Source organism: Thermobia domestica, chromosome 1, assembly GCF_964235325.1.
Source record: "Thermobia domestica chromosome 1, izTheDome1.hap1.1, whole genome shotgun sequence".
Lineage (NCBI taxonomy): Eukaryota > Metazoa > Arthropoda > Insecta > Zygentoma > Lepismatidae > Thermobia > Thermobia domestica.
The window spans coordinates 164,196,804-164,222,997 of NC_137454.1; the positions used below are offsets into that span (position 1 = coordinate 164,196,804).

The 26,194-nt window shown below is 35.3% G+C and overlaps 2 protein-coding genes across 5 annotated transcripts in view; both read right to left on the reverse strand.

Moving 5' to 3' along the window:
* LOC145690583 (cytosolic beta-glucosidase-like) overlaps positions 1 to 26,194 on the reverse strand; it is a 67,862-nt gene that overhangs the window by 33,708 nt on the left and 7,960 nt on the right. For 3 of the 4 annotated variants that reach the window (XM_081765639.1, XM_081765621.1, XM_081765629.1), the window contains exons 2-6: positions 9,626 to 9,831; positions 4,944 to 5,077; positions 3,852 to 3,986; positions 3,422 to 3,544; positions 805 to 988 (exon numbers count right to left, since the gene is read on the reverse strand). In XM_081765639.1, coding sequence (XP_081621765.1) covers positions 805 to 988; positions 3,422 to 3,544; positions 3,852 to 3,986; positions 4,944 to 5,077; positions 9,626 to 9,779 — 730 coding nt within the window. In that variant the 5' untranslated portion in view covers positions 9,780 to 9,831. The remainder of the gene's footprint in view (positions 1 to 804; positions 989 to 3,421; positions 3,545 to 3,851; positions 3,987 to 4,943; positions 5,078 to 9,625; positions 9,832 to 26,194) is intronic. The other variant, XM_081765647.1, reaches the window with a different exon arrangement.
* LOC145670461 (vezatin-like) lies at positions 17,079 to 18,893 on the reverse strand. Its single transcript, XM_081739210.1, has one exon. The coding sequence runs from the start codon at positions 18,891 to 18,893 to the stop codon at positions 17,079 to 17,081; it is 1,815 nt and encodes a 604-aa protein (XP_081595336.1).

The following is a 26,194-nucleotide window of genomic DNA, read 5'->3' on the forward strand; positions in this document are numbered from 1 at the left end:
ATAACATGCAATTGTAAGTATTACGTTATGTCTTTAGTAGTAGTATAAAACAAGTAGTTTCTGCGAAACAGACCATTTAGTTGAAGAGTAAAACTTGACGTAATAAAAATAATTCAATATGTGATCTTTATATGGTTGACACACAATAACTTCCTAAATATTATTAATACTACTACTAGTAATAATAAACAGTTTTAAAAGAGCAGGGACTAGCTCATTTTTTACAACTACATAGTTCAGATAAGAAGTAGTGGCAACAGTGCTCTCACATCAGAAGGCTGTATCTCAGAACTACGATAGTTCCGTAGTTAATAAAGAAATGTGAGTCGATAAAGTGTTGATGAGTGGCAACGACTGAGTTATTCAGTTAAAACAGCAGTGCCGTAAAATAGAGGGCAAAAGTGGAAATATAATAACAATATGTTTCGGAAAAATTAACAACATGCATGGACCAAGATTGAAATGGCACGTGACTGCAGTGCGCAACAGTGTTTTCAGGAATTTCGTGACGATCTCTAAGCCAAAATGTAGGAATTACTTTGCGGGAAGCAGTATAACACAAGAGAAGCCCATGTGTGCCATATGGCGGTCTCCGTGGGATCTCGACAAAGATTGATGCTTTGACGGTGTAGTACGCCTTCCACAGGTATAGCAGAAGGTGATAAAAATTGGGAAGCAATTACATTGAAGGAATGTAGCAGATATGCTTCTGTGCATAAAGTTACGTACAAATTATAACAATGTTGCCATTACTTTTTTTTATCCAGCCCTTATATAAACATCATACGGATACTACTTCTATACCTCTCTGCTGATTCCTATATTTGTTGTTGTATAAATGCCAGGCTCTTCCGTGCGCTAGTAATAAATTTCGCCCTGCTATATAGCAACTCCGCCCAGGATCTTTGTTTCCAGGTGGAAAGTCTCCTGATTCATATGTTTCATGAAGAAATACCTGTGGTTCATTTATAGTCATCCACATTTTTACCTGGAAATCAGAAATAAATGTTATTTCGTTTAGCTGTATAAGATATGCTATTATATTAATGTTATCGTTGAGAACATTAACTCTAGAATTTTTTCAAATTTCGAAGAAGAAAAAACTCTATATTCCCATCACTTTCTATGCAGAATATAAACATTTTGTATTTTATAAGAAAAATTACGATGGAAACTGAAGAACCTTTAAAATCATTTATTTCTGTAAATTTGAAGGCTTGTAAGCTACTTCTTAATAAGATAATATTTCATAGTTTTGTCAGTCTAAATCTACAGTGAAATATCTTAATCAAAATAGAATATTTTAAGTGAGAAGCCAGCTTTAAATTTCATTGAATTGGATACTAAGGTCACATTTAGAGTTACCAGGCACCCTTTATATACAGGATTGACCTGTATTTTATAATCTTTTTTTTTTACCCTATATGAAGGTTGTAGAGGACGCTTATTTGTCCTGCATTTGTTTACTAGTACCTGAAATTCAAATTTTTAAGCCATGCCAAAGAGGGTGTTCTGGGCTGTATGTTGGCTGAATGTAAGACTTCTAACATTTAATGTTCTGATAGTGATAATCTGATAAATATCAATTGTTGTCAGTCTTGCCATTGGTCTAGTGGCTAATGTCTGTATCGTTCATGCAGCGTTTCTTCCAGACATGTTTTTTTTTTTTTTTTTTTGGGGGGGGGGCTCTGAGAGTGCCGCCCCGGAGTGGACTAAAATAATACGTCCATGATATAATACATAGAGTAATACCAACAGTGCCCTCCCGGAATATTTCTTCTGAAAGAACGACTGCTTTGGTGCACTAGGTCACAGATTGCATTCCCGGCGGAAGAACATTAAAAATTTAAATGATTACACTTGTTCGGATTCCACCTTAAACTGCAAGTCCAGTCCACATCTCGGTGTTAAATAGGGATATTAATTTTAAACGAACAAGTAAACAACAAAATACTGGTGTTAGAAAGGGCCTTATGAAGATTCTATCAATCAAAATGATTAATTAATAAACTATATTGTTAAAAAATATCTTAATATACTTTTAAATGCCAAAATAACTTCATTGCATATATGTTTAGAAATCTGCTTTTAGTTTTTATTTATCTATTTATTTATTTATTTATTTATTTATTTAATATCACTCTCCTGTATTCACAATGAAGAAATATGACAACCTTAGTCACATTCATGAATACACTCTTAGAAATTTCAATCCTCCCTCTCCCACATCTATGACTTCTTCCTTCTTTAGATAACTTCAAAATTTAATGTTAATGAAATGGTCCAGCATGACACTTAAAGTAAAGTAAATGAGTAGTTACAACAACGAAAGACTATAGCTGCGTCATTATAAAAATTATTAATTTTATTTAGACATAAATATATGAAAGCAAACTGTCATACAGGCTGTCTCATAGGAAATACTCATATTTATTCAACAGTCAGAAATAATAATACTATCGACGCTACGCCAGAAGAAATCTTGCTGTTGATTTGCGAAATCAGATAGTTTAAAACGACGCAGACAGAAGTGTTTGAATGGCTAATCGAATGCCCCTCCCCCCCCTAGGATTTTACTCATACAAGTTGATCAGTTTCTTTAACTCTGTTGCCGCTGAAGAATGGGATTTCTTTATGATTAAATATGTAACCTAAAAATGGTTGATAAAGAATAGAATATTCTTTATTAGAGGAGAAAAAATAATGTCATCAAGGAAGTTACGAAAATAACGAGGGTATTTAGTGGTAGTACAAAATAAAAGAAGCGTTTGTATACATAAAATAATATTAACTCTATTTGTGAGGAGTAGGAGGAGATAAATCCTGAATTGAATGTCAATTTACGCCTAGTTTCTACTAAGATTTTTCTCCTAAGATTGTTAAAATTCCAATAACTCACCATTAGAATAATGAATTGTTCGTATATTCGCTATCCGATTTATTCGAGAAAAATTCATTATTCGAGTAGAATTTATTGTTCGAATCATTATATGCTATTTGAATAATTAATTATTTGAATACAGGAAACAAACATTCGGACATTCGAATAATGACAAATAAAATATTCGAATAATTTTAACATCACTAATTCCTACACAAATGGTCACAGTGAGAAGTCAGGAATATTTTCGCTAATAGTGCATGGCAATGTAAGGCTTCTCGCAGGTTACTATATTCAGAAACTTAGATTTATGGAAAATGTATTCATGGACTCCCAATAAAGATGAATAAGTATTAAAATATAAAATGTAGCAAGGATTTGTAAACAAGCATGGAATAGTTGAAGTCCTTAAGTCAGTGAAGAAACCAAGGACATTTTGGACACGAGTCTAACAATGGCTAATGCCAAGAGTATGCCTATGCTATATTGTAACTACTCAATTCAAGCAGTGGAGCATTATATATTGTTATCAATACTTACTCTGTCTCCAAAATTTTCAAAACATAAATCTGCAAGGTCCTCAAAATGGCTGACAATATTTTCATTTAGCCATCCACCGTCTTCGTCAAGTGCTTGTGGTATGTCAAAATGATGAATTGTTACCTTTAAAACAAAATTTTAAGAACTTAAAAATCATGACGTTTTAACAAATTAACTAATTGGATGAAATTTGAAAGATAAATATAAACAATATATATATATATATATATATATATATATATATATATATATATATATATATATATATATATATATATATATATATATATATATATATATATATCATAGGTCATTGTATTGGAAAGAAAAGTCTTCTTTGTTGGATATTGCCCATTAGAAAAGTTCATGGAAATATTATCAATATTATGTTATTTTTATACCCATTCACTACCCAATACGCTCCACTCACCATAACTTCAATTCCTTTTGACATCGCCTCATTGATTAAATTGTTATAATAATCGATTCCAGCTCGATTAATATTACTAATTGTTCCATTTGGCAGAATACGTGACCATGAAAGCGATATCCTATATAGCTTCACCTGTAAAGAAGAAAAAAAAACAGACGGTTGATTGACTGAACTATATACACAATTTTCGTTCGTATTATTTAAATATTTTCCTTACTCTCATTGGGAAATAAAATTTAGTGTAACGTTCATCAAAATTAATTATAACTTTATTGGTGTTCTGCAGTGTAAGTGATTCTAGTAATACCACTTCGACCCAATTCATTAAGATACGATATATTCCTCGTAGCATATTGTGTAAACTTTGTGGTGAACTGCCTTAAGCGTTGAATTTCTCAGCATATTCTGCTACAAATGCATTGTCCTAATAGTTTTATCTCATTAAATTCAATTTCTTGTCATTTACCTTATTTTATGCTTTGCTAAACTAAGATGGATAACAAAACTGAAACGAACGTTCAACTTTAGGTTAACTGCGTGACTCTATGCTGTATCGATTTGAGTATAGGTGGTTGCGAACTTATATCTTCTGGAAAATTTACTTTAAGTTTGGCTACTGAAATACAATGGTACCTTCGCGATTTTGAGAACATCCCACTTCTGAAAATGTCACAAACTGGACATTTCTTATATGGATTAGTATACTCCTACAGTTACTTCAATAAATACAACTCATTTCTAGGTTTTGCATAGTGTATATTAATCAATGATTAATAAGAACATACGTACTACATTTTATATAAACGTTGTTGCCTGATAAATATATGACATTGTAAAAAGTCTAACAGTTTTCTTAAATATTATAGGTACTATTGTTAATTTTATTCACTGTTCAATGATAAAACACGAGTATTACTAGTGCATTTTTTGAAATGTTTTTAAAAGAATGATTTTAAAAAGTAAATCAATTATTGTATACTAAATATTAAAATTTACTTCTGTAATACTTCCATATTATAACTTATATGTAATACTTTTGCTACATATTATAACTATCACACATAGAACTATTCTAAGCTTTACACTCACCCCAAGAGAAACTAAACAGTTAATATCTTCTTTGTATTTGCTGTAAGAATCACAGGCAACATCCCCATTGTTTCTATCCATTATTCTTTCTGGATGACTGTGACAATATCTGTCCCAGTTGCACTCACCTTTTCCTAAACAAAGAAGTCAATGAACTTATTCTGATACAAGTTTTTCATCAAGAATAGTTACAATGTCAATTTACTTTAATATAAGTTTGTCATTAGAGATACAATGTCCATTTGTTCTAATATAAACTTATCATCAGGAATTCAATGGTAATTTGTTCTAATAAATTGATCATCCGCGATATATTGGTAATTTCTTCTAATATAAAGTTATCATCAGGAATATAATTGCAATTTGTTCTAATACAAGTTTATCATTAATGTCCATTGGTTATAATGTAAGTTTATCATCAGGGATACAATGGCAATTTATTCTAATATAAGATTATCATCAGGGATATAATGGCAATTTACTTTAATGTACCTAGGTAAGTTATCATTAAGAATATAATGCCCATTTGCTCTAAGATAAATTTATCATCAGGGTTACAATGGTAATTTGTTCTAATAAATTTATCATTGGATCAATTTATCATCAGCGATACATTATTAATTTATTCTAACATAAAGTATCATCAGGGATAAAATGACAATTTATTCTAACATAAGCTTGTCATCAGGGATACAATGGCAATTTACTTTGATATAAGTTTATCATTAGAGATATAATGCCCATTTATTCTAATATATATTTATCATCAGGAATACAATTGTAATTTATTCTAATATAAATTTATCATCAGGGATACAATGACAATTTGTTCTAATGTAAGTTTATCATCAGGGATATAATGACAATTTAATTTAGGAAGTAGGGGCACACGCATGGTATGGTTATGAGGTTTCAGATCCTAAAGCAGTAGTGAAGCCTTGACATGGCGCTCTCACGGGAAGAACCTTCAAACTTACAGAACTCTACATATATTCATACGGTTGATGAATAGTGTACTCTTGTATCGATGGATGTTCGATAAGCATAGCACTATCACTGAGATTAATAATCTTCGAACTGTTCAGAAATGATTTAGCTTTACTCGAAATTTTTGTGTCTAGATATAAGATAACATCAGTCCAACGCTAGACTTTATGCCTTGTAAATCGCCTATCCTTGAAAATGACTATTTGGTATCATATCTGTTTTTTCTTTAATAGAACTTAATGATTACGACTCTGCCCTTGTACAAAAGTTAAGATTTGACTTGAGTATTTTGAAAACCAACAAACTACGCTGAAAACAATGACTGAAGACTAAATGTAAAGACAGCGGTTAGCTGATTCTCGAAATAATCGGATTTTTCAATTCATCTTTCGCAGGTCAGCTACTTTATTTACCCAGTTACAAAAAAAAAGTTTGACCAGCGTATGGTAACCATTGTATGACTGGCTGATAGCTGAAAGAAAACCAAACATTTACCTATAGGTAATAGACCCCAGTTGATAAACTTACACAAGAACAACAAATGTATTTGAGCCTAACTTGTAGCGCCTATGTAATTTGAATAGGAAGGACAATGCTGAAAAGTTGTTTGTTGGCTCAAAGTAGAGTATTTCGCATATTATCGTATGTAAGCAGCGTTAACTCCACAGTTATAAAGAGAGGTCATATCGACAATAGCGGTGAAACTGGCTTGGTACTCCTCCCCTGCAAACTTAATCCTCGCCCTCGGTTTCTCTAGTGATTTTTCACTTTGAAAGATTTCTTAAAATTCTGATGTGAGTTACAAATACAGGTATTACGAAAAAAATAGCAAAGAATTTGACATTGCATAATTATATTTCCAACACAATTCCTACATAATTTTAACTTAATTTTAAATACTTTACTCAGCACAAAGAATTCAGGCTATTCAAGAAGTGGAAAATAACTGACATTATCAACGCTGTTCGAACTATTTTTAAAAAATGAACTTCCCAATTGGTTCTGAAAAAATAATTGGTTAGATACTCATTAATATACATAATAGTTAACAGTGCAATCTGAGACGGATACAAATAATTAATCATGATGAAAAGTTTACTACCCTCATTTTTCGTATAATATTTTTAACTTGTAAAATTGGGACACGATAATAATTTCATGATGCATTGATATTCAAGTATTCGTTCGATTATGGCTTTACGCCAGTTTGTAGAGCAGATGAAAATTCATTCGACTATTTATTTTTAGCACTAAGACGTAGACTTACTGTTTAACGTTTAAACTGAATCACATGTGCTCCTGCTGGAAATCAAATCCTGGTATCTCATGCGGAAAACGTTTGCAAACAATATAACAAGAAAGCTCCAAAAATATGAATGAAATTCCTTAAGTCTAGAGGATATCAAATATAATAGCGGATATGAACCACCTATCAATGTTCATCGTCTCAAAAGTACCCTACGTGATTTGACATTTGGCTATTCTCTACTTATTGGTATTTTATGATTATTTATTTGAGTTACAAGTCTAACACTTACATATTTGTCTGTGACTTCGCATGCTTGCTTTCACAATAACATTTGAGAGTTAAATCATTTTAAAATTTAGTTCAGAGATATTCATTCCTTCTCTAAATGCTTGCGAGGAGGAAAAAAAGTTAACATACATCACGTGTTATTAAATTCCGATATTCTTAAAGTAAGAAAATATCTTTTTTTTTTTTCACAATAATTTATATATGAACGTCATAAAGAAAACAAAATCCTTCGTCGAAATCCTACTACGAAGTCTGTCGCCCTTGAAACGCTATAAGTTATTTTCTTTCTCACGACTAGAAGGTATTCCTTTCTACGCTCACTTCATTGTGTAGAACACGCAAAACTAGTACAGAACTGAGGGACTCCACCATCCCACCTACCTTCTCTTCTTTCTTGCTTGTATCTTCTCTTCCCCTACCGTTCGCAAGGAGAGGTAAAATCACGTTATTTTCTTTTTTGTCCTATTAAAGGTGTGATTACCTTGTACAGTAAGGGTAGGCGTTTAAAGAGCTGATCTCTGAGGCAGGCTAACGCGAGAAAAAGTAAAGCCAGAACATATGAGCAGAGGATAACGTAAAGCAAGGTGACTTACGCTATGTTGTCAAGTCTCTCATGTGTTTCAATGAGGGTTGCAGACCATATTGAAATAAGTAAAAAAATTTGTCTGGTCACTCCTCATTTCTATGCAAGAATAAATGCACCTTATTATTTTTATTTATTCTTTTTCATATTAATTGGGAAGGGGCGTGACTTTATGACAACATTTCAGAGTCGCTTTTGAGAGTGAGAAGGTTGTGACTCATCGTTGATAGAATGTTTTCCTCGGTGTCTTTTTTTTTTTTTTTTAATTTGATAAATATTTGGCTATATTGGTCCCAGCCATTCTGCTACTGAGCCTATAACAAAGTATGCCAGTAAACGATGAGAAGAACGAGGAGTTTCTTTTTAAAAAAAGTTTAATAAAAAGAGGCTTGTAAATTATTTAAATGTCACTCTACCCAATTCCATCTTGAGAATTTAGGTGTTGATCGTAATACATCCTCTCTTGACCATTTTTTTTTTATCACCAAGATTTAACTTTTGGTGATTGAATAGAATGAGTAGAATGTTTGAGATTATCAATAGATGTAGAATCAAATATTTATAATTTCAATCTCAAACTGTTCAGTTTCTTGTTCCTAGAAAATAAATGGAAGTGACCCACTTATTTCATTTGTATAAGTATAGGGACCATTTGATATGTTGTAAATTTCAAGAATTCGTTTCCTTTGTGTATGTTTTTCAACTGAAAATTTCAAATGAAAATTAGTGTACTAAAAATTATATTTTGTGTACTTGTCAACTCAACATATTTAAACTCTTGTCTTATCGAAAAAACTCTCAATAGAAAATAAGGAAAAAATATGCATTTACTGTTTGTTTCGTTTGTCGAAATTTAGCGTCTCTTTTGAACACCGAGGCTATATGAGACGTGAATCTACAGTTTAAAATGATCCAAACCACCGTAATGCATTCAGTTCTGTTGCTGTCCTACCGGGAATAGAACCTGGGACCATGTTTATCGAAAGCGCAATCGCTAGCCACTAGACATGTAGTGAAAACTTTCTGTGTTTGAATACTTGAAGGGATACAGTTAGCACATTCAGTATTTTCACAAGTTAGAATAACAAATAATTTCTTAACAAAATAGGGTAAAAACTTGAAATTTATTATTAGAACCATAGATGCATGCTAAAAAAAGATATTCCTGCTCAATACTCCAGCGTTAACTCATATATTGGTTCATTAAAATAAATACCTAGGGTTTCATTAGCTACATGAAGGTTTTCATCAGCACAACGCAAAACTTTAATTTCAGTTTTTGTAATCAGTACTGCATATTAATTTTGGTAATTTGCGATATGAATCAGTGACGGAAAATTTGTGTTTTGCGACCGTCTATCCTTTGCAAGTTTTTTCACCATTACATTTTTTTGTTCTTCATTGTATTATGTTACAATCAAATTTTCCGTAGACAAATATTTAATGACTTCACTGGTTTAGTTGGTAATGGTAAAATATTTTACATCATCACGCATGCATATAAATCCACAACATAATCCACTATAAATTCGTGCTAACCAATTTTACAGAATTAAGCACATATTAGGCACTTACCATCAGTATTCCAAGCTCCTTCTATTTGATAAGCAGATGTTGAAGCGCCCCACAGGAAATCTGATGGGAAAACATCATAATAAAACTCCTTCGTCATTGGAAGTGCAACATTTTCAGGCATCGATATGGTGATTGTTTCATCTGATGACGCCATATTTCTTACTAAAACAGCTTGTGCATGGAGTCTTTAATTTATTCTTTGTTCTCTAGGAAAGAAATAGATATGATGATCTATTACGTGAATATCAACATTTATTCTAAAGCACTCGAATAAGGATACATGAAATAATGTATATAAATACCAAGATGTCCTAAGCTGGAACCTACTAAATGCGTGGATGCCAATATTACGGTGAAGAAAAAAACTTTAGCCTCATTCTTGAAAGTATGACGTCCTTTCTAAGCATATGATGGCGTAGTTAGGGTTACTTGTTATAGACTAAAGCATTAATAAATAATAAGTTTGCTTAATACCTTAAAGCACTTTTATAAATATAAAGAGAAACATGTCAGAGTGTCACATGTATTTTAGCGTTTCCGAAAATTCCACTTCTTACTTTAGGGCAAGGAGGAGAAACATTTTTATAATATTTAATATTCACAAAGTACCGAACGTGAGGAGTAGCTTAGATTAGAGGTGTGAAATTTGATGTATAAACTCTCAGTTAAAAATAAGGGAATGCATGTTTTATCGTGTTCAACATTTTTTTCCTAAAGTGGAAAAAGTCCACTCCATAATATTTGATTTCTCTTTCTTTATTCAGAAGGTGCTAAGTGTGGGAATCCACTTAAGCTGCAGATGTAAAATTCGGTACAAAATACCTAACTAACCGAACACATTTTTAAGTGTTTTTAAATATTCTGCTTGTGAAAGTGGACAATTTCTACAACAGTAAATTTCCGGTTTTATATGTATATTTATTAAATCATTTTTCCCGTGCGAAGAACGAACACACTTATGCTAGTTTAAATAACAAAAGCTTACTATTAACAATTATAGTTGTTAATATTTGCTATATGTTAAAGAATAAAATAATCTCAATATAAAAGGGTAAGGCAGTGGCTTAGTGGTAAAGCTCTTAACTCTGCTATGAGGGGTTCCCGGTTTGATCCCAGGCCATGCGAGTTTACTGTGGATAATGTCGTGTCTGTAGATTTTCTCGAGTTCACGCTTTCCTCCCACATTCTCATTCTACCAATGCTTTCATAATTATTTACTTTCATTAATCGCCCGCGTCCTATAGTCTACAGGATATTTTACTAATTAAGGTTTAAAACCGTCCCCAAACAATAATTACGATCCAAAGTTCGAGATCAACAATACTCGGACTTCATTAAATACATTTCTTCAGTATTCATCAAATCCTTCTTTCATTCAATAAGCGGTTAGCGTACGCGCCTTTGGCGTGGGGGACCCGGGTTCGATTCCCGGCGGGAGCTCATGTGGTTCGGATTCCACGTTAATCAGTAGGTCCACGTCTCACATAGCCTCGCTGCTGAAAGGGACGCTAAACTAAAATCAACTCAACTTCTTTCATTCAAGTTAATGAAAACATTTACGCAGGTTAAACCATATTTAAAGTCCAATAACTAAATCCTTTTCGTCATTGTTCAATTAATATATACTTCTGAAAAAACTGACGGCCCTACGCTAATAACCTTAAGCATAACCCTCGTATATATTACATAAAATATTCATTAAACAAATAATTTTCAGTAAAGCGCTAGAAAGGTAATAATTATATATATATATATATATATATATATATATATATATATATATATATATATATATACCTAATTCCCAGTTTATCCACTAGATGTCAAACATATAAAGTTTTAATATGATCAAGTCTAGGATTTAGAATTTAGATTTCTGGGCTTTCGACATCTATGGCCATGTAGCCTGTCACGTATGAGGAACGATATCCTTTAGCGAAAATACTATCCGGAGAAAGGGAAGGAAGGAAGCGGCCTGGGATCTATTTGCCTGGTGTGAAGGAGGAAAACTCAGGAAAACCTCATTCAAGATGGCTGGCCTTTTACATTTTTCGACCGAGTGCTCTCAATGATCAAGTCTCGTAAACATCATACAAGGAAATGATCAAGTTCCATACAAGGAAATACAAATAACGGTGTGGTATTTTCACTAAAGAGTTAGATCCGTCTTCCATAGCTTAGGGAACAAATACTTTCCCACACTAGCACTACAAGTCTAAATACCATGAAAATCAAGTACATGTTTTTGGCGGTATCATCCTTTCAATTTATTTCAAAACAAAGCGCCGTAGCATATACAGTATCTAATATTTAAAATAAGGCATGTCACGTGATATATTTTTAAAAAAATTGTAATATTCCCTATAATATGTAATATCCTATAAATAAACTAATACAAATATTTTCAATAAACAGATTTACGAATTATTGCGGAATCCTTACATTAAAATTCTATATTATAAAATTATAAATAAAATAAAATATTTAATACCCGTGAACAGAAGAAAGCACCATCTTTGCTATAGGAGGCATAAAAGTGCTGACGAAGTATCTCATGGTTCGCGAAAAAGAAGTAAGCAAGTCGCTTGGTGCTATTGTAAATGATCAAACGAAGTCGCCGGCTTTCAAAGGTAAGTAAACATTTTAATTATTTTTAGACCTATATATAAATACATCACAAATAAACTAGTATTGTATTATCCAGATATTTTGTAATCATAAATAACAGACAGTGCAAGCAATAAAGTCATAATCACAGTACAAGGCAAATATGTAATTAAACTACAAGGTAAATTTCCAATTAGAAAAACTAATTACCGTAATTGTAAATACTAATTATCGCAATTCAATTGTAAGTATACTCTTCTTACGCTACATACTACATAAACAGTCTCTGCGTGGTGCATTGTGGGAAAAATCACTAAATCTACTCAAGAGCGCCGATCCCGGGGAGCCCGGGCCACCCCAAAGCTAATATGGGCCCCCCTATTGTATTTATGAATATACAATACTTGTCATAATTTGAGTGCAATTTGTCTTAAAATCTTCATATATATGCCTTCTGCATCTGAATGAGCCCCCCAAAAATTTACAGAGAAATCGGCGCCCTTGAATCTACTTACTTTTTGACAAGAAATACGGGAAGAGCGCCCTCTAAGGACGTAAACATCATCAAATATGCCCAGTTACAGCCAAGATTATAGGATATCTAGGCAGCAAAAGGCACGGTATTATAGATATTACTACTCAATTCCCGGTGGGAGTACAATGGTTCGGATCCATGTTAGTCTGTATGACTATGTTTCACATAGCCTCGCTGCTGCAAGGAACGCTAATGCATCCACAAACCAGCCAGTGTCTACTTCTAAATCGCTTAGTCCCAGCATCGAAAACTTGGTATTGAACGAAGCGAAGTACGGGCTACAGAGGTTCAATACAAGTATTGATATATGAAAACTCAAGGACTCTGATATAGACTACCTGTGATTTGTTACTTTTATTATTATTTGCTTACTAATAAAATTCAGAGTAACACAAAAGGAAAGGAATGTCAGTAGTTAGTTAGTTGAACGGTAATTTTCATTGTCTATGGCATGTAAATCATGGATTTGATTCTCTGTGAGAATACATGTTTAGATTCTACGACCTGTACATCAAACAACAGATTCATGTGAGCATCTTAACTGGTCACTGGCTAACACGCTAACACGTTTGATTTCCTGGTAGGAATATTTGTTGCGGATACAAACCCGAGTAGTAGATTGGGTGTCACATTAAACAACAATTTATTTGTTACTTTATATTTTATTTACTTCATTACAATTAATTGATCGGTATTTGGTCAGGATCCTCTTTCCGTTTCATACAGCCTCGGCGTTGAAAGGGAAAGTTAAACGCTAACCCCAGCAGACTTAATGCAGTTTCCGTGAAGATTTTTTTAAAGCATAAATATTCAGAATCTTTTGAAGCTGAATATGAAATGCATATTTCGATGAGAAGTCGGATCAAGGTCTAGATATTATAGATATCACCTCATCACATTACTTCTGAAACTGAGTCAGAAGGCGGATGGCTGACCACAGGATTTAAGTAAAATATTTCTCCTTAATGGGGTTTAAGTGTTCGCTTAAATAATTTTACCAAGGTGTAGTTTAAAATAGCGACTTGACTACTGTTGTGACCCGATGTATATTCTTGACTTCGTTTATTTTAGTTGATTGGTTGGGATTCAGAGTACCTTATTGGCGTTGAGGTTATACAGAACCGAGGTTCTGTATAAGATGTAGACTCACAGTTTGTGGAACCCGAATCAGTGTAATGCGTTAACATTTCAAAGCTATCCCATCGGAAATTGAATCTGGAACCCCATGCAGCAAAGACGAGCGCACAAGCCACTAGGGTAGTGAGTAATAGACCCTACATGACTAGGTTTATTGTTATTATTATTTTAACATCTCAGCTTTATGCTCTAGGGAGATGGAGAGGATGAGAATGAACAAAGTGGCGGAGGGAAGAAAATGCGGGAAAACGAATGAACACAGAGGATACCTACGCATATGGTTTGTGCACTACAAAATATTAATAGTAATGAGAACTGCGTAATAATCTGTAAAGTAAACCATACAAAAGAGTAAAAATAAGTGAATTGTCATTGCTCAAGACATACTACTATAGATATCAATGTGAATTTTGGAAACTTTTTTTATCATGAAAGTATGGGATAGGGATGGATTTTTTGGAAATATTCATTCTAAGGGGATAAAGAGAGGTTAAAATGTCACCCAGTAATAGTGTATTTCACGAATAACCGGCGTTATAAATATGAAACTCACCATCCGCTTCTAAGGGCAAAAGTTGGATCATTTCTATAGATCCTAATATCCAAATTTCCCATTTTTTATTCAGAAATTCTCTGATATGAAGATCTACTTAAGTTAAAGATGTGAAATTCGGTGCATAAACTCTTAAGTTGAGATAAAAGAACATATTTCTCAACGTTTTTCAAAATTTCGCTTCTAAATGGAGAAAGAGAAACCATTTCCTTCATATTTAAATTTTCCTTTATTTATTCACGAAGTGCAAAATGTGGGGATTCGCTTAATACTGGAGTTGATTCTGTAACATCTAAAATTCCCTTTCTTTGTTGAGAAAGTGCCCTTGTTTAAGTGTGAGATGTGAAAATCGAGTTGAGTGGGTTTTGAGTTTAACGTCTCTTTCATCAGCGAGGCTATATGAGACATGGACCTACTGATTAATGTGGAATCCGAACTACATGGGCTCCCACCGGCAATCGAACCCAAGTCTCCCACGCAAAAGGCGCGTACGCTAACCGCTTAGCCGCGAAGAAGCTCTAAGATGTGAAAATCGATAGGTATACAAACTCTGAAATAAAAATTAAATACGTATCTCAGCGTCTGCGAAAATTTCGCTTCTGAAAAGGGTAAGGAGCCAGTCTCTACAATATTAAGATTTTCCATTGTTTATTTAGAAAATGCTTAATGCAATTCCGAATTCACTTAAGTTGCAGATATGAAATTCGTTATATATGCTCTTAATTAAAAATAAAGGGAACACCTAGCCTATTTCGATGTTTTCGAAAATTTCGCTTGTTTAAAGGGAAGGTGGCAAACTGTACAATTATATGGAAGAGAAAAAGTGATTCACTGAAAACTCAGGCCATGTTAATAAGTGTGGAAACGTGATACTTGGACAGAAAACATATTTTATTACGATAACAATAAAGGATTTTTCTACAATATGTATGCTAAGGGAGGTAAAGATGATTTTAATGTTTTACAAAAATATAGTATCCCATAAATCCCTGGAGTTAGAAAGATGATACTTGGTATATAAACTCCTCATTGGTATATAAAAATAACTAGGCGTGTTCCTAGCCTTTTTAAAAATTTCAATTTAAGAGGAAAGAGACATTTTATATTATTTTTTCCCCTAGTCTGTTATTTGTGATCGCATCACGGGAAAATGGCTGAAAACTTTCAAATTAATTTTGGAACATACTTAGTATTAACCTTGAGCTAGGTTTTAATCACCACTTTGATTAAAGGGTGTATTCTAAAGAGGTATGGGGTTCAAAATTAATGAGGTAAATATAGGGTATTCCATGCGCCACTCAAGTTACGAAGATTAATTACGTATATTAACTCTCATAAATAAGCAGACAGGTGAAATAGTAGTTTCCCAAATTCCGGTTTTAAGGGGGTGGAAGTTGCAATTTCTATATATATCTCGCCACATTCGTATAGACGTTGTCTGTTGTTTATGACCGCATCATGGTAAAGCGGTTTACCTGTTTGAAATTAGTATTGGAATATAACTCCAGCCTCGAGGTTTTTCTCATGTCACATTGATTAAGGAACGTATCCCAATGAAGTAGCAGAGTTAAAAATAAATGCTAAAAATAGAGTATTCTATGGGCTTTTATGTCTTAATGAGGAAAGGCGTTCAAATATTTTTCATGAACCTTTCCTACCCATGCAAGAACGGGCATTTTACGACGCAAGTTCCTTATAAAACTTTACAGATACAAGTGCTTTTACATAAGGTTTAGATTTATTCATCCGTTCGTTTATAAGACAAGATACAAATATATCCTATTGAATCTGAAAAACATGCAAAAAGTAACATTTGTAGGATAGCTTTTAAAATGTAATTACAGATTTTTTTTATTACAAACATTTCTTTAAAAGCAATGAAATACAGTGTAACTACAAATTTAATGAATATAAGAGAAACATAATCACGGCGAAAAGGCATTGTTTCAGTTCTCACGACATGTTCTTAAGATTTTCATCTTCTACTAATTCACTATCGGAGTTTTCACTTGCCCCGATAAACGTTTCCATTTCTTGTTGAGCATTCGTGAGCTGGAATTTTGCAACAGCTTGTAACGCAAGATTTGATTGAAAACCAGTAAGAATTGAACATTCTTGCCAATCTGAGGTAAATGGCTGCATATATTTTGAATATCTGATACGATATTTGTTGGTCATTTGAACCTCGGTATAGTCCACAACTTACTGCTCTCGAGACAATCATTGCCTAATGGTAACTCTACGGACTCATCACTAGATATGTTATTAGGTTTTGCTTTAAGGTTCTCTGCTAAGTAATTAACACCAGAAGACATTTCACTACCGTATTTGCTTAAATTATTATTAGTAGTACACAATATTGATTTTTGGCCATTAGATATTAAATTTGCTATATTATTTCTCGATATTTCACTGGTAGTTTCAGTTTGTACCTTAAGATATTCCACTAAATAATAGTCAAGAGAAAAAGTGATTTCTACTTGACTTCAGATTGGTTGTTCCGTTCGACAGAAGAATATCTCTGTCTTCCTGTGAGGCAAATTCAACTTTATTTGCAGTTTTTTCGGAACTTTCTGATGGCATATCAGCATGTGGTTCATAGTCGACGACTTCTTGCTTCTTCAACGAACTGTCTGCTTCTGAAAGTTCGATGACGAATTTCTTTTCTTGTTAGCTTTTGATTCTCGCTCCTTACATTGACGAGACTTTTCTATCAGAACCATTTTTAATTCTTGCAGTAGCCTACGTGAATGTTCCTTTTTTTCCTGCTTTTTCTCTTTCTCTTCTGGAGTTAACGCAACATAGTCACTACCACTGTCACTCTCATATACATCATGAGTAGCATACGCTTCAAAAATTTCGTCCTTAACATCTGGATCCAAGTCCGTAAATCCTACAGGTATTGGAGATTTCATTTCTTCCTCATGCTTATTGGCTCCCACTGGTGTCAGTGAAACAGTCGTTGGAATTTCATTGCTTGAATTTTTCAATTTTGATACCTGCAGCAATGCTTCTTCAAAACAATCCTTACAGGATTTTATTTCTTCTATCATTGTCGTCAATTGTTTTCCAATCTCCTGAAAACTTTTCTCCTGCTTTTCTTTCGATTCTCCATCAGTTACAATAGTACTCTTCTCTTCTTTTTCTAACATTTCTTCCAATGATCCCACTCCAATCAACAGGGACTGCAAATGAAGACCAGCGCTACGAACAGCCACGAAAGTGTCCATGTACTTCCAATCTTTTTTCAGCGTTTCTTTGCTTTTGCTAACACCATTATCCTCATTTGATTTCGCTTCAGAAGCACCATACGAAAAAAACAACTTGTAATCCGTGTTCAGTTCTTTCAGAATATCAGCACATTGCAATGATAACCTATCTGTGACTTCTGTAACTGATTCCAGCTGTAACTTTGAACCCTTAATCCACAAATCTGGGCAGAAACATAACGAAAGACGTCGAAGAAACTCAGATTGCAGTAGCAGGTAAGTGTGGTAAATGTCCTGAAGAACTTTCAGAGAGAGATCAATATTCTTGTCTGGATGGTATTTAGGAAGACCTAGTTCCTCAAGCTCCATATAAGATAAATAATAATTGACCTTATCCACGTGGCTGGCCAAAGGAAATGATTTTATCAACTGACGAGTAGCCACAGTAACCAGATTTGCTGCGTCCCAACCAAACTCGTAGATTGAAATACGAAGTCCTGGCATCAGCTGCCACCATTTGGGATGAAAAGTAAGACTTGAATCTTCAAGACACCATAATGGGCTACCTGCATTTATTAAAGTAAATTCTCGTACTATTAGATCATTTTCCTGGACTAATTTTAGTGACTTTTTCAAAGTGAAGCGAAAATCTTGAAGCAATTTTACGACATGAATAATTTTCTGTAGTCTATGTGTTTTTGAAACTAGCTTCCTCCATTTCCAGTATAAATAAACCAAAATGAAGAATGAAACAGATAAGGCAACAATCAAACTCTGAGATAAGTAGCACCACAAAGAAAGAATGCCAATGACACATGAGCTTCCCAATGCAATAGTCTCAGCTTTCAATGATCTTGAGCTATAGATCTTCTTTTTATCCGGCACAAAAGCTGGTCTTACATTTTCTACTAGTATAGCATCTTCTTCAAAGAGTAAATGGCTATTCAGTATGTTTTCAATAGCAACACTCAAACACGGATCATGCTCACATTTTCCAAATACGCCATCTTGGAGAAAGACAAACCATTTGAGAATTGTCAGCTTTAATTCATTCCACAGCTCCTTATATTTCCAGATCCTGTCAACAATATCTCGATCCAGATTTATATTCTGACCACAATGTTTATTGCTTCGTCTTACAATTTCAAAATCTGTGAACCCGTTTGCAACAAGGTGTTTATGTAGTTCACTCCCCTCATACACAACTTCCTCTTCACAATCTGCCATACTCACTGTTCGACTAACTAAGCGTTTTTCTTTCCTTGCTAGTTCAAACAGAAGAACCGGTGTGAAATTCTTGTTTGTTTAAAGTCATTTACAAAGCTTTACTCCATCTATGAGCAAATCCACGTTATATTATTTCAACACTACACTATCGTACCTATTGTAATTTCATAGCATAAAAAGAATGTATGAAAGAATGTTAAAATGTTAAGTTCAGACAATCCCAGGGTTGGAAATTATATTTTGGATTCATACAAGGTGATGCATTGTATTAAGTTGTGCAATACAAAGAAAATATAATGGAGATACATGTCTGAGACAATTAAACAAATAAAGGTAGCTGTTAAGTTAGACAAAAACGCGATTGTGGATTTTAGTTTAATATTGATCTGCCTCAGGAAAGCAAAGGAACTAGAAAGCAAACGTGCAAAATTTCTTATTTGTTTTCATCGGCGCAAGTTATTAAGTAGGAAGGGACATGAAAATACATAAGCCACTGAACTTCTAACAAAGATTGCTTTTATAAGAATCCTATCTTTCTTTCATTCGTCGGATATTATTAAATTAAAATAAGTAAAAGTTATTCTAAAATTATCATTAGCATTATCATTATTCTTACAATTTATATATTAAAATTTCTCTTCCTTGTAGAATTGTCATGAAATTTAACTTAACTGGAAGCAAGCCCATAGCCAGACCAAAAATGTAGGGGACCCGATCCAACTCTATTTTAGTTCATCACCATATAATAATTCATTTGCAAGCCTACCGTGAAAATTTTAGGGGCCAGTAAAAATTTTAGAGGACAGCCCTCCTAGACCCCCGTTTATACAGGCCTGACTGGTAGTCCGTAAGTTCGACCCAATGTTAGAAAAGTTGCTCAGATCATCAAATATTTATGATATGCACTAATCCAACTGCTTTAAAATTGCTTCTTACGAGACGAGTTGCAGTAATGGATTCATGAATCCAGATACACTTTAGCAGGGCTTCAGCATTATGGGTATGCACATTAAGGTAGGCCCTAACAACATGCGGTTATGCCTACGATGGAAAAATTAATCAACTCATGATAGGTCCCCTCTAAAAGCAAGAAGTGTATCTGACCGAGTCAAGATATGATGAACATGGTAATTCTACTCAGAGTTTTGTCTGTAGTGAGCAGACGCTTAAATTGCATAAAAAACACGAACCATTTTCTGTCGGTGGCTACTAAAAGCACAATGTGTATATAATTGAGACGGAGCAGGCCACAAGTATTGGAACCTCGAGAAGGTGTGTTCCTCAGGACTCAGGAGCAGGCGCGTTAACAACCCCTAAAGTATATGCGGCGTCGCATTCCTTACTGCAGGTTAACTTTAGGATAGCATTAATGGTTATAAAGTCAGTGTTTTCCTATCAAAAGTTGTATTCAAACCGCCTTAAAATTTATTATTGATCTTTGGCTTTTCCTACGATGCTCCACAATGATTGGCTACAGACTTATGCTGTAAAATATCACAAAACTGATTATCCCTGGAAAAACATACGAACATGTGCTAGGTGATCACTACTGACTAGGAATACGTCCATTCCAATTCAGAATAGAACGAAGTTGGTACCTCACACGAACTTGTATCTTATGAAATGGGAGCTTTATGGACATTAAGTATTCGTGTAAAATAAGATAAATTAGAAAAACGTGCAGCAATATGTGCTACGTTGCTACTACAAGCTAGTGTTACTTCTATTCTGGTTCAGGACAGGGTGGAAATTATGCTGCGACCATAGGAAGTAGGCGTGATATAGACGCGGATACGCGCGTACAGAAAGACAACTTCGAGAAACACGCACCGAACTGTGCTACATGGTCATTACAATCTAACATTACATCCTTGTGTTTCAGAATAGGACCGAATTAGTGGACCAACACACGAGGCTGCATCTGTGGGAACTAGTGGGCGTCAGTAATTGTGGGTATGGTATGCACGTGAAAGAAGATAATTGCAAAAAACAGACAATTTCTATTACGTGCTCTACCAGCTGCCATTGCATTGTATACCGATTCAGTGCAGTGTGAAGGTTGAGGGGCTTGGTACCTGTTGGCAGCAGGTACGTTAAGGACATTGGGCATGAATAATCGTTTTCGCGCATAACACATTCCGTTCCGCCTCCTCGCAACAGACACACATCCGCTCGTGCTCAAAAGTTTTGCTCTGTCCTGACTCAGAATTGATACAATTATTGCTTGTAGTGGTTATATAGCACAAGTTGATGCGAATTTTTTGCACAAATAATTCTTTTTGCATTCCACCTACTGTCACTTCGCAACTGCTCCCTACGGACGTACATGCGTGAATCCAGAAGTTTCACTCTGCCCCAACTCGGAGTAGATACAATTCTTGCTTTAGTTGCCATCTAACATATATTGGTATGAGTTTTAGGCGTGAATTATCGTTTTGAAGGGTCATCTATTATTCGCATAGAATCAATCAGTATGCGATTTGTGGGGGGGGGGGGGGCACCACGCACGAAAATAATAATGTAGCCCTAGAATGTCTTAAAGAATTGTTTCAAGAAAAACACAGGTTGAAGCATGATTTTGCCACGAACAATACTTGAGCGTTTTAATATAAATTTGCAAACACAAATGGTTGTTGGTATATGAAGGAACTTGTGGCTTAGCTTATGAAAGTTGAATGAGCTAAAAAAAAAAAAAAAAAAAAAAAATCTAATATTTCAAAACTACGCTGCAGGAAAGCAAACGAGACAACACCTGATTTTTATATATTTTGTAAATTAGACCACGAGAAAAACGATTGTTGTTGATTTTAGTTTAGCGTCCCTTTCAGCAGCGAGGCTATATGAGACGTGGACCTACTGATTAACGTGGAATCCGAACCACATGAGCTCCCGCCGGGAATCGAACCCGGGTCTCCCACGCCAAAGGCGCGTATGCTAACCGCTTAGCCACGGAGGAGCTCCACGAGAAAAATGAATCTGAAGGAATTTTGACATTCTGAATTTCGGAACTCGAGATATTCGAACATAAAGTGACCACGGAAGCAAACTGGGCCACACCTGATTTTTATATATTTTATAAACTAGGCCACGAGAAACACGAATCTGAAGGAATTTTGACATTCCAAATTTTGAAACTCGAGATATTCGAACATAAAGTGACCACGGAAGCAAACTGGACCCACCTGATTTTTACATATTTTATAAACTAGGCCACGAGAAACACGAATCTGAAGGAATTTTGACATTCTGACTTCCTGAACTCGGGATATTAGCACTCTGTCGCTTTCTGACCCATCACCTTAGAACATTGATATGTCATCTAAGACGTACCTGGAAGGTCAAAGATAGCACCGATCAGCATCAACGATTTTCTGCCGACGTTCGGGATAGCCTTGAATTCCTTCGCGGTAGAACATGGTAGGCCGTGAAGCGAAGAAAGTATCAAGTGCATGTTGCACCTTTACTAGAGATTTGAACTGCAGTCCTCTAGTGATTGTGATTGTCCAAGGAATGGCACAAGTGATAATCGGACGGTGAAATGTACGGGGAGTATGGCGGATGCAATAGTTTCCCATCCAAGGCGTAGGATGGTGTCCGGGGTCATTCTAGCCACGTGGGGCTTAACGTTGTCCTGTATCAGGAGAACCTCTTAGCGATTCAGAAGTGCTGGCTAAAGAGTTTTGAGTTTTTCTTGAACACGGCTCAACTGCTGACAGTACACAGTTGCATTTGGTGCTCTGACCAGGTGGTAGCAGTTTCCGATGCATGATGCCGCAACCAGTCTACCAAGCATACAGGAGAACCTTCTTTTGGTGCAGTGCTGGTTTCGGCTGTTTTGGAACCGGTTCATAGGTTGTTAACCAATGATGACGGCGTCATGGAATTTCGTGCAGGACCCACTTATCATCACATATCAACACCTTGTCCAGAAATGGCTCCCTCCTCAGACGAGACAGCAAAGAAACACGGTGTCTGCTCGCGGTTCCTTCTGGCCCGGAGTCAAGTCGTGTGGGACACATCGACCCAACTTGTAGTGTTGCAAAGTTGATGGAGGTGCTGCAGAATGGTTTCTCCACTCACACTGAATTGTGGCCCCAGTTCCTCACATGTCTGGCCACTGTTCGCCTCAATTGCTGCCTGAAGATCTTCATTTTGTACATGTGTTGATCTAACACGTGCTGCGTTTTCGACTGTTTCGTCACCGTTCTTAACCTTGTTAAACCACCGCTGCACTGCCCGCGTAATCACGACACCCTTACCAAAGGTCTGACATCTTCCGCAAGGCTGCAGTGGCGTTTGACCCCAGTTTGAACTCGTACAGCACACACGCCCATATGACGCTCTGTGGAGGTTCCATATTCACTCTGTCCTTACGCATGTTCGCAGTAACTGAACTACCACAACCAGGTAGTATGTTGGATAAACCCACACCAACAACTGACCTTAGCCTTATCTCCATTCGCATTCAACTCACGATGTGAGGGCCAATTGAACACAGATTTCCACAAAAAGCGACAGAACTTTCTTTTTTACCTTTATATATCTCACAAGACATAATATGTTTCATATAGAGAATATTGCGTTTTTTCATATAGATACATAGGGTCTATATTAAACTTTAAGCTTTAATATCTCGAATTCCGGAAGTCGGAATGTCAAAATTCCTTCAGATTCGTTTTCCTTGTGATCTCGTTTACAAAATATATAAAAATCAGGTGGGCTCCAGTTTGCTTCCGTAGTCACTTTATGTTAGAATATCTCGAGTTCCGAAATTCGGAATGTCAAAATTCCTTCATATTCGTGATCTCGTTTACAACGTATATAAAAATCAGGTGAGGTCCATTTTACTTCCTAGGTCACTTTATGTTCGAATATCTCGTGTTCCGAACTGTGTTGAATTCAGACATCTTCACCCGGGAATGTCAACTCCTCGGGGGGGGGGGGAAGGTTGTTTTTTCTGTATTTTTGCAAGAAAGCAGCATATTTAACAATTCCATCCACATGCACATCTTACCTAATATTGACAAGGTACATTCGCGAAGTGTCCCCTCGGGATTCGTCTAAAATTGACTTAAATGCAAAGTTTTCCGCGACCCAAAGTATATTGTACTAATTGTAGCGGCCCATACGGGTAATTTGCATATTTATGGGCCTTCATATATCCGGAATTCATACACTACTATAACGCTTGGTCACAAAGTTGCTTTTAGTTTCTTTGGATGTAACTGAATATGAATGTGGGTATATGCAAAACAAATTGGATCAAGTACTGCTTTCTGACAGGTTTTATCCACACCGGTCGTCATATTGGATTCAACTTTCGGTTTTTCAAATGGGAATAGGTGCATGTGATACATCAAATTCATACAAAATTTTCTCGGAAATTCATTGGTGTAGTGAGATTTGCAAATGGTACAAGCTACCGTAAAACTCACTACACCAATGAATTTCCGAGAAAATTTTATATGAATTTGATGTATCACATGCACCTATTCCCATTTGAAAAACCGAAAGTTGAACTCAATATTGCGGATCCAAGATGGCGGCCGGTGTGGATAACACGTGCCAGAGAAGCAGTACTTTATCCTATTTGTTTTCCATATGCCCACATTCATGTTCAGTTACATCCAAAGAAACTAAAAGCAATTTTGTGACCGAGCGTTATAGTAGTGTGTGATTGAATTCCGGGTATATGAAGGCTCATAAATATGCAAATTACCCATATGGGCTGCTAAAATTAGTACAATACACATTAGGCCATGGAGAACTTTGCATTTAAATCAGTTTTACATGAATCCCGAGGGGAGACTTCGCGAATGTACCTTGTAAGATTAACTGCTGATAAATATTCTACGTGAGATTACAATTGAAAAAAACAATCCTTTAATTTTATCTAAAACATTAAATAAAGACTGGCAAAAATATTTTAGACTAAACTTTAACTGCTATTTACTGTAGCTATTTTTGTTATTATTTCCTATATTCAGTAGTTACTGTTTGTTACTAATGTAGAAGTTTTTAAAAAGATTTAAATTAACTCAAATATTTTTTGTCCTAAAACAAACATACATAGGAATATCTTAACAAAAAGTTATCATTCTTTCTCACACTTCTGATTCTAAATCAAGCATATTAGCCTTGGTTTCTTCACTGCATACACATCAATGGTTTAGTTTACGAAATCTTCAGTAGGATTAGTGCCGTGTCGTGGAAAATCAGTGCTTGGCGCGAGGGTATACGAAGGCACCCCCGTATATATGAGTGAGGTCGACGGACCAGCCGCGAAAGGTAAGAAAATTTTAAAAAGTAAACCCTGCTTTTCCTTGATTTTGAGCACTTTTCATTACTTTTTTTCCTTTCATTTTATATATGTGCACATGACCACATCGCACTTACTTCGGCGCCCGGGGCCGTCGCCCCGCTTGCCTCTCCCACATGGCACGGCATTGAGCAGGATCTTCATCACCTTCAATAGCAATCTTTCACTTATATACTACTATTATATTGATAAATTCTATATAAATCTCTAACCCAGGAAGGATAACTGTTTCTCCCTGATCCCTCTAAATGACGCCCTCTGAATCTCACCCTTTAACTGACTTATTTTAATTAAAGAAAAGTGTGTTTACTTTAACAATCGTAAAACACATTACGTCTGTTGTAAGAACTGAAGTCTGCTGACATCAGAGATTATATAGAATGATCGAAAGATCTTCTCTATCTTTCCTTTCCTACCTGAATCTGTGCTAGTGCTACCTACTAATATATAATATAGGGCGAGAGTATAGTACCTACTAAAATACAAAACTTTCTTCAACAGTTAACAATTTCATGTTCTGCTAAACTCGGTCATAACGTTAAGAAATACAAGTTGGTATCCTATCTTAGATGTTACATGTTTAATGTTTATGTAGAATGGGTCTGCGTTATTTATATGTATATGAGAGATCGGATTTCGTCTGTACGTGCACGGAAAGAAAAGCAAATAATTGGGTGAAGTAATTTCTACATTTTGTGACTGAAATTTTTGGAGTTTCTCCGGGGGGAATGAATTTTCTTCGGGGGGGAGATTCCCCCCGGGCTACCCCCTGAATTCAACCCTGGCTCCGAATTTCGGAATTTCAAATTTTTTTCAGATAGTGTTCTTCGTGGTCTGATGCAGAGATGGAGTGGTCTAGTGGGTCAAGTTTTCTGAGTGGGTCAGTGGGTCGTGGGTCAACAGCATGTGACCCACCACTCACCATGACCCACTGTGACCCACCACCCACCGTGACCCACTGCGACCCACCACCCACCATGAC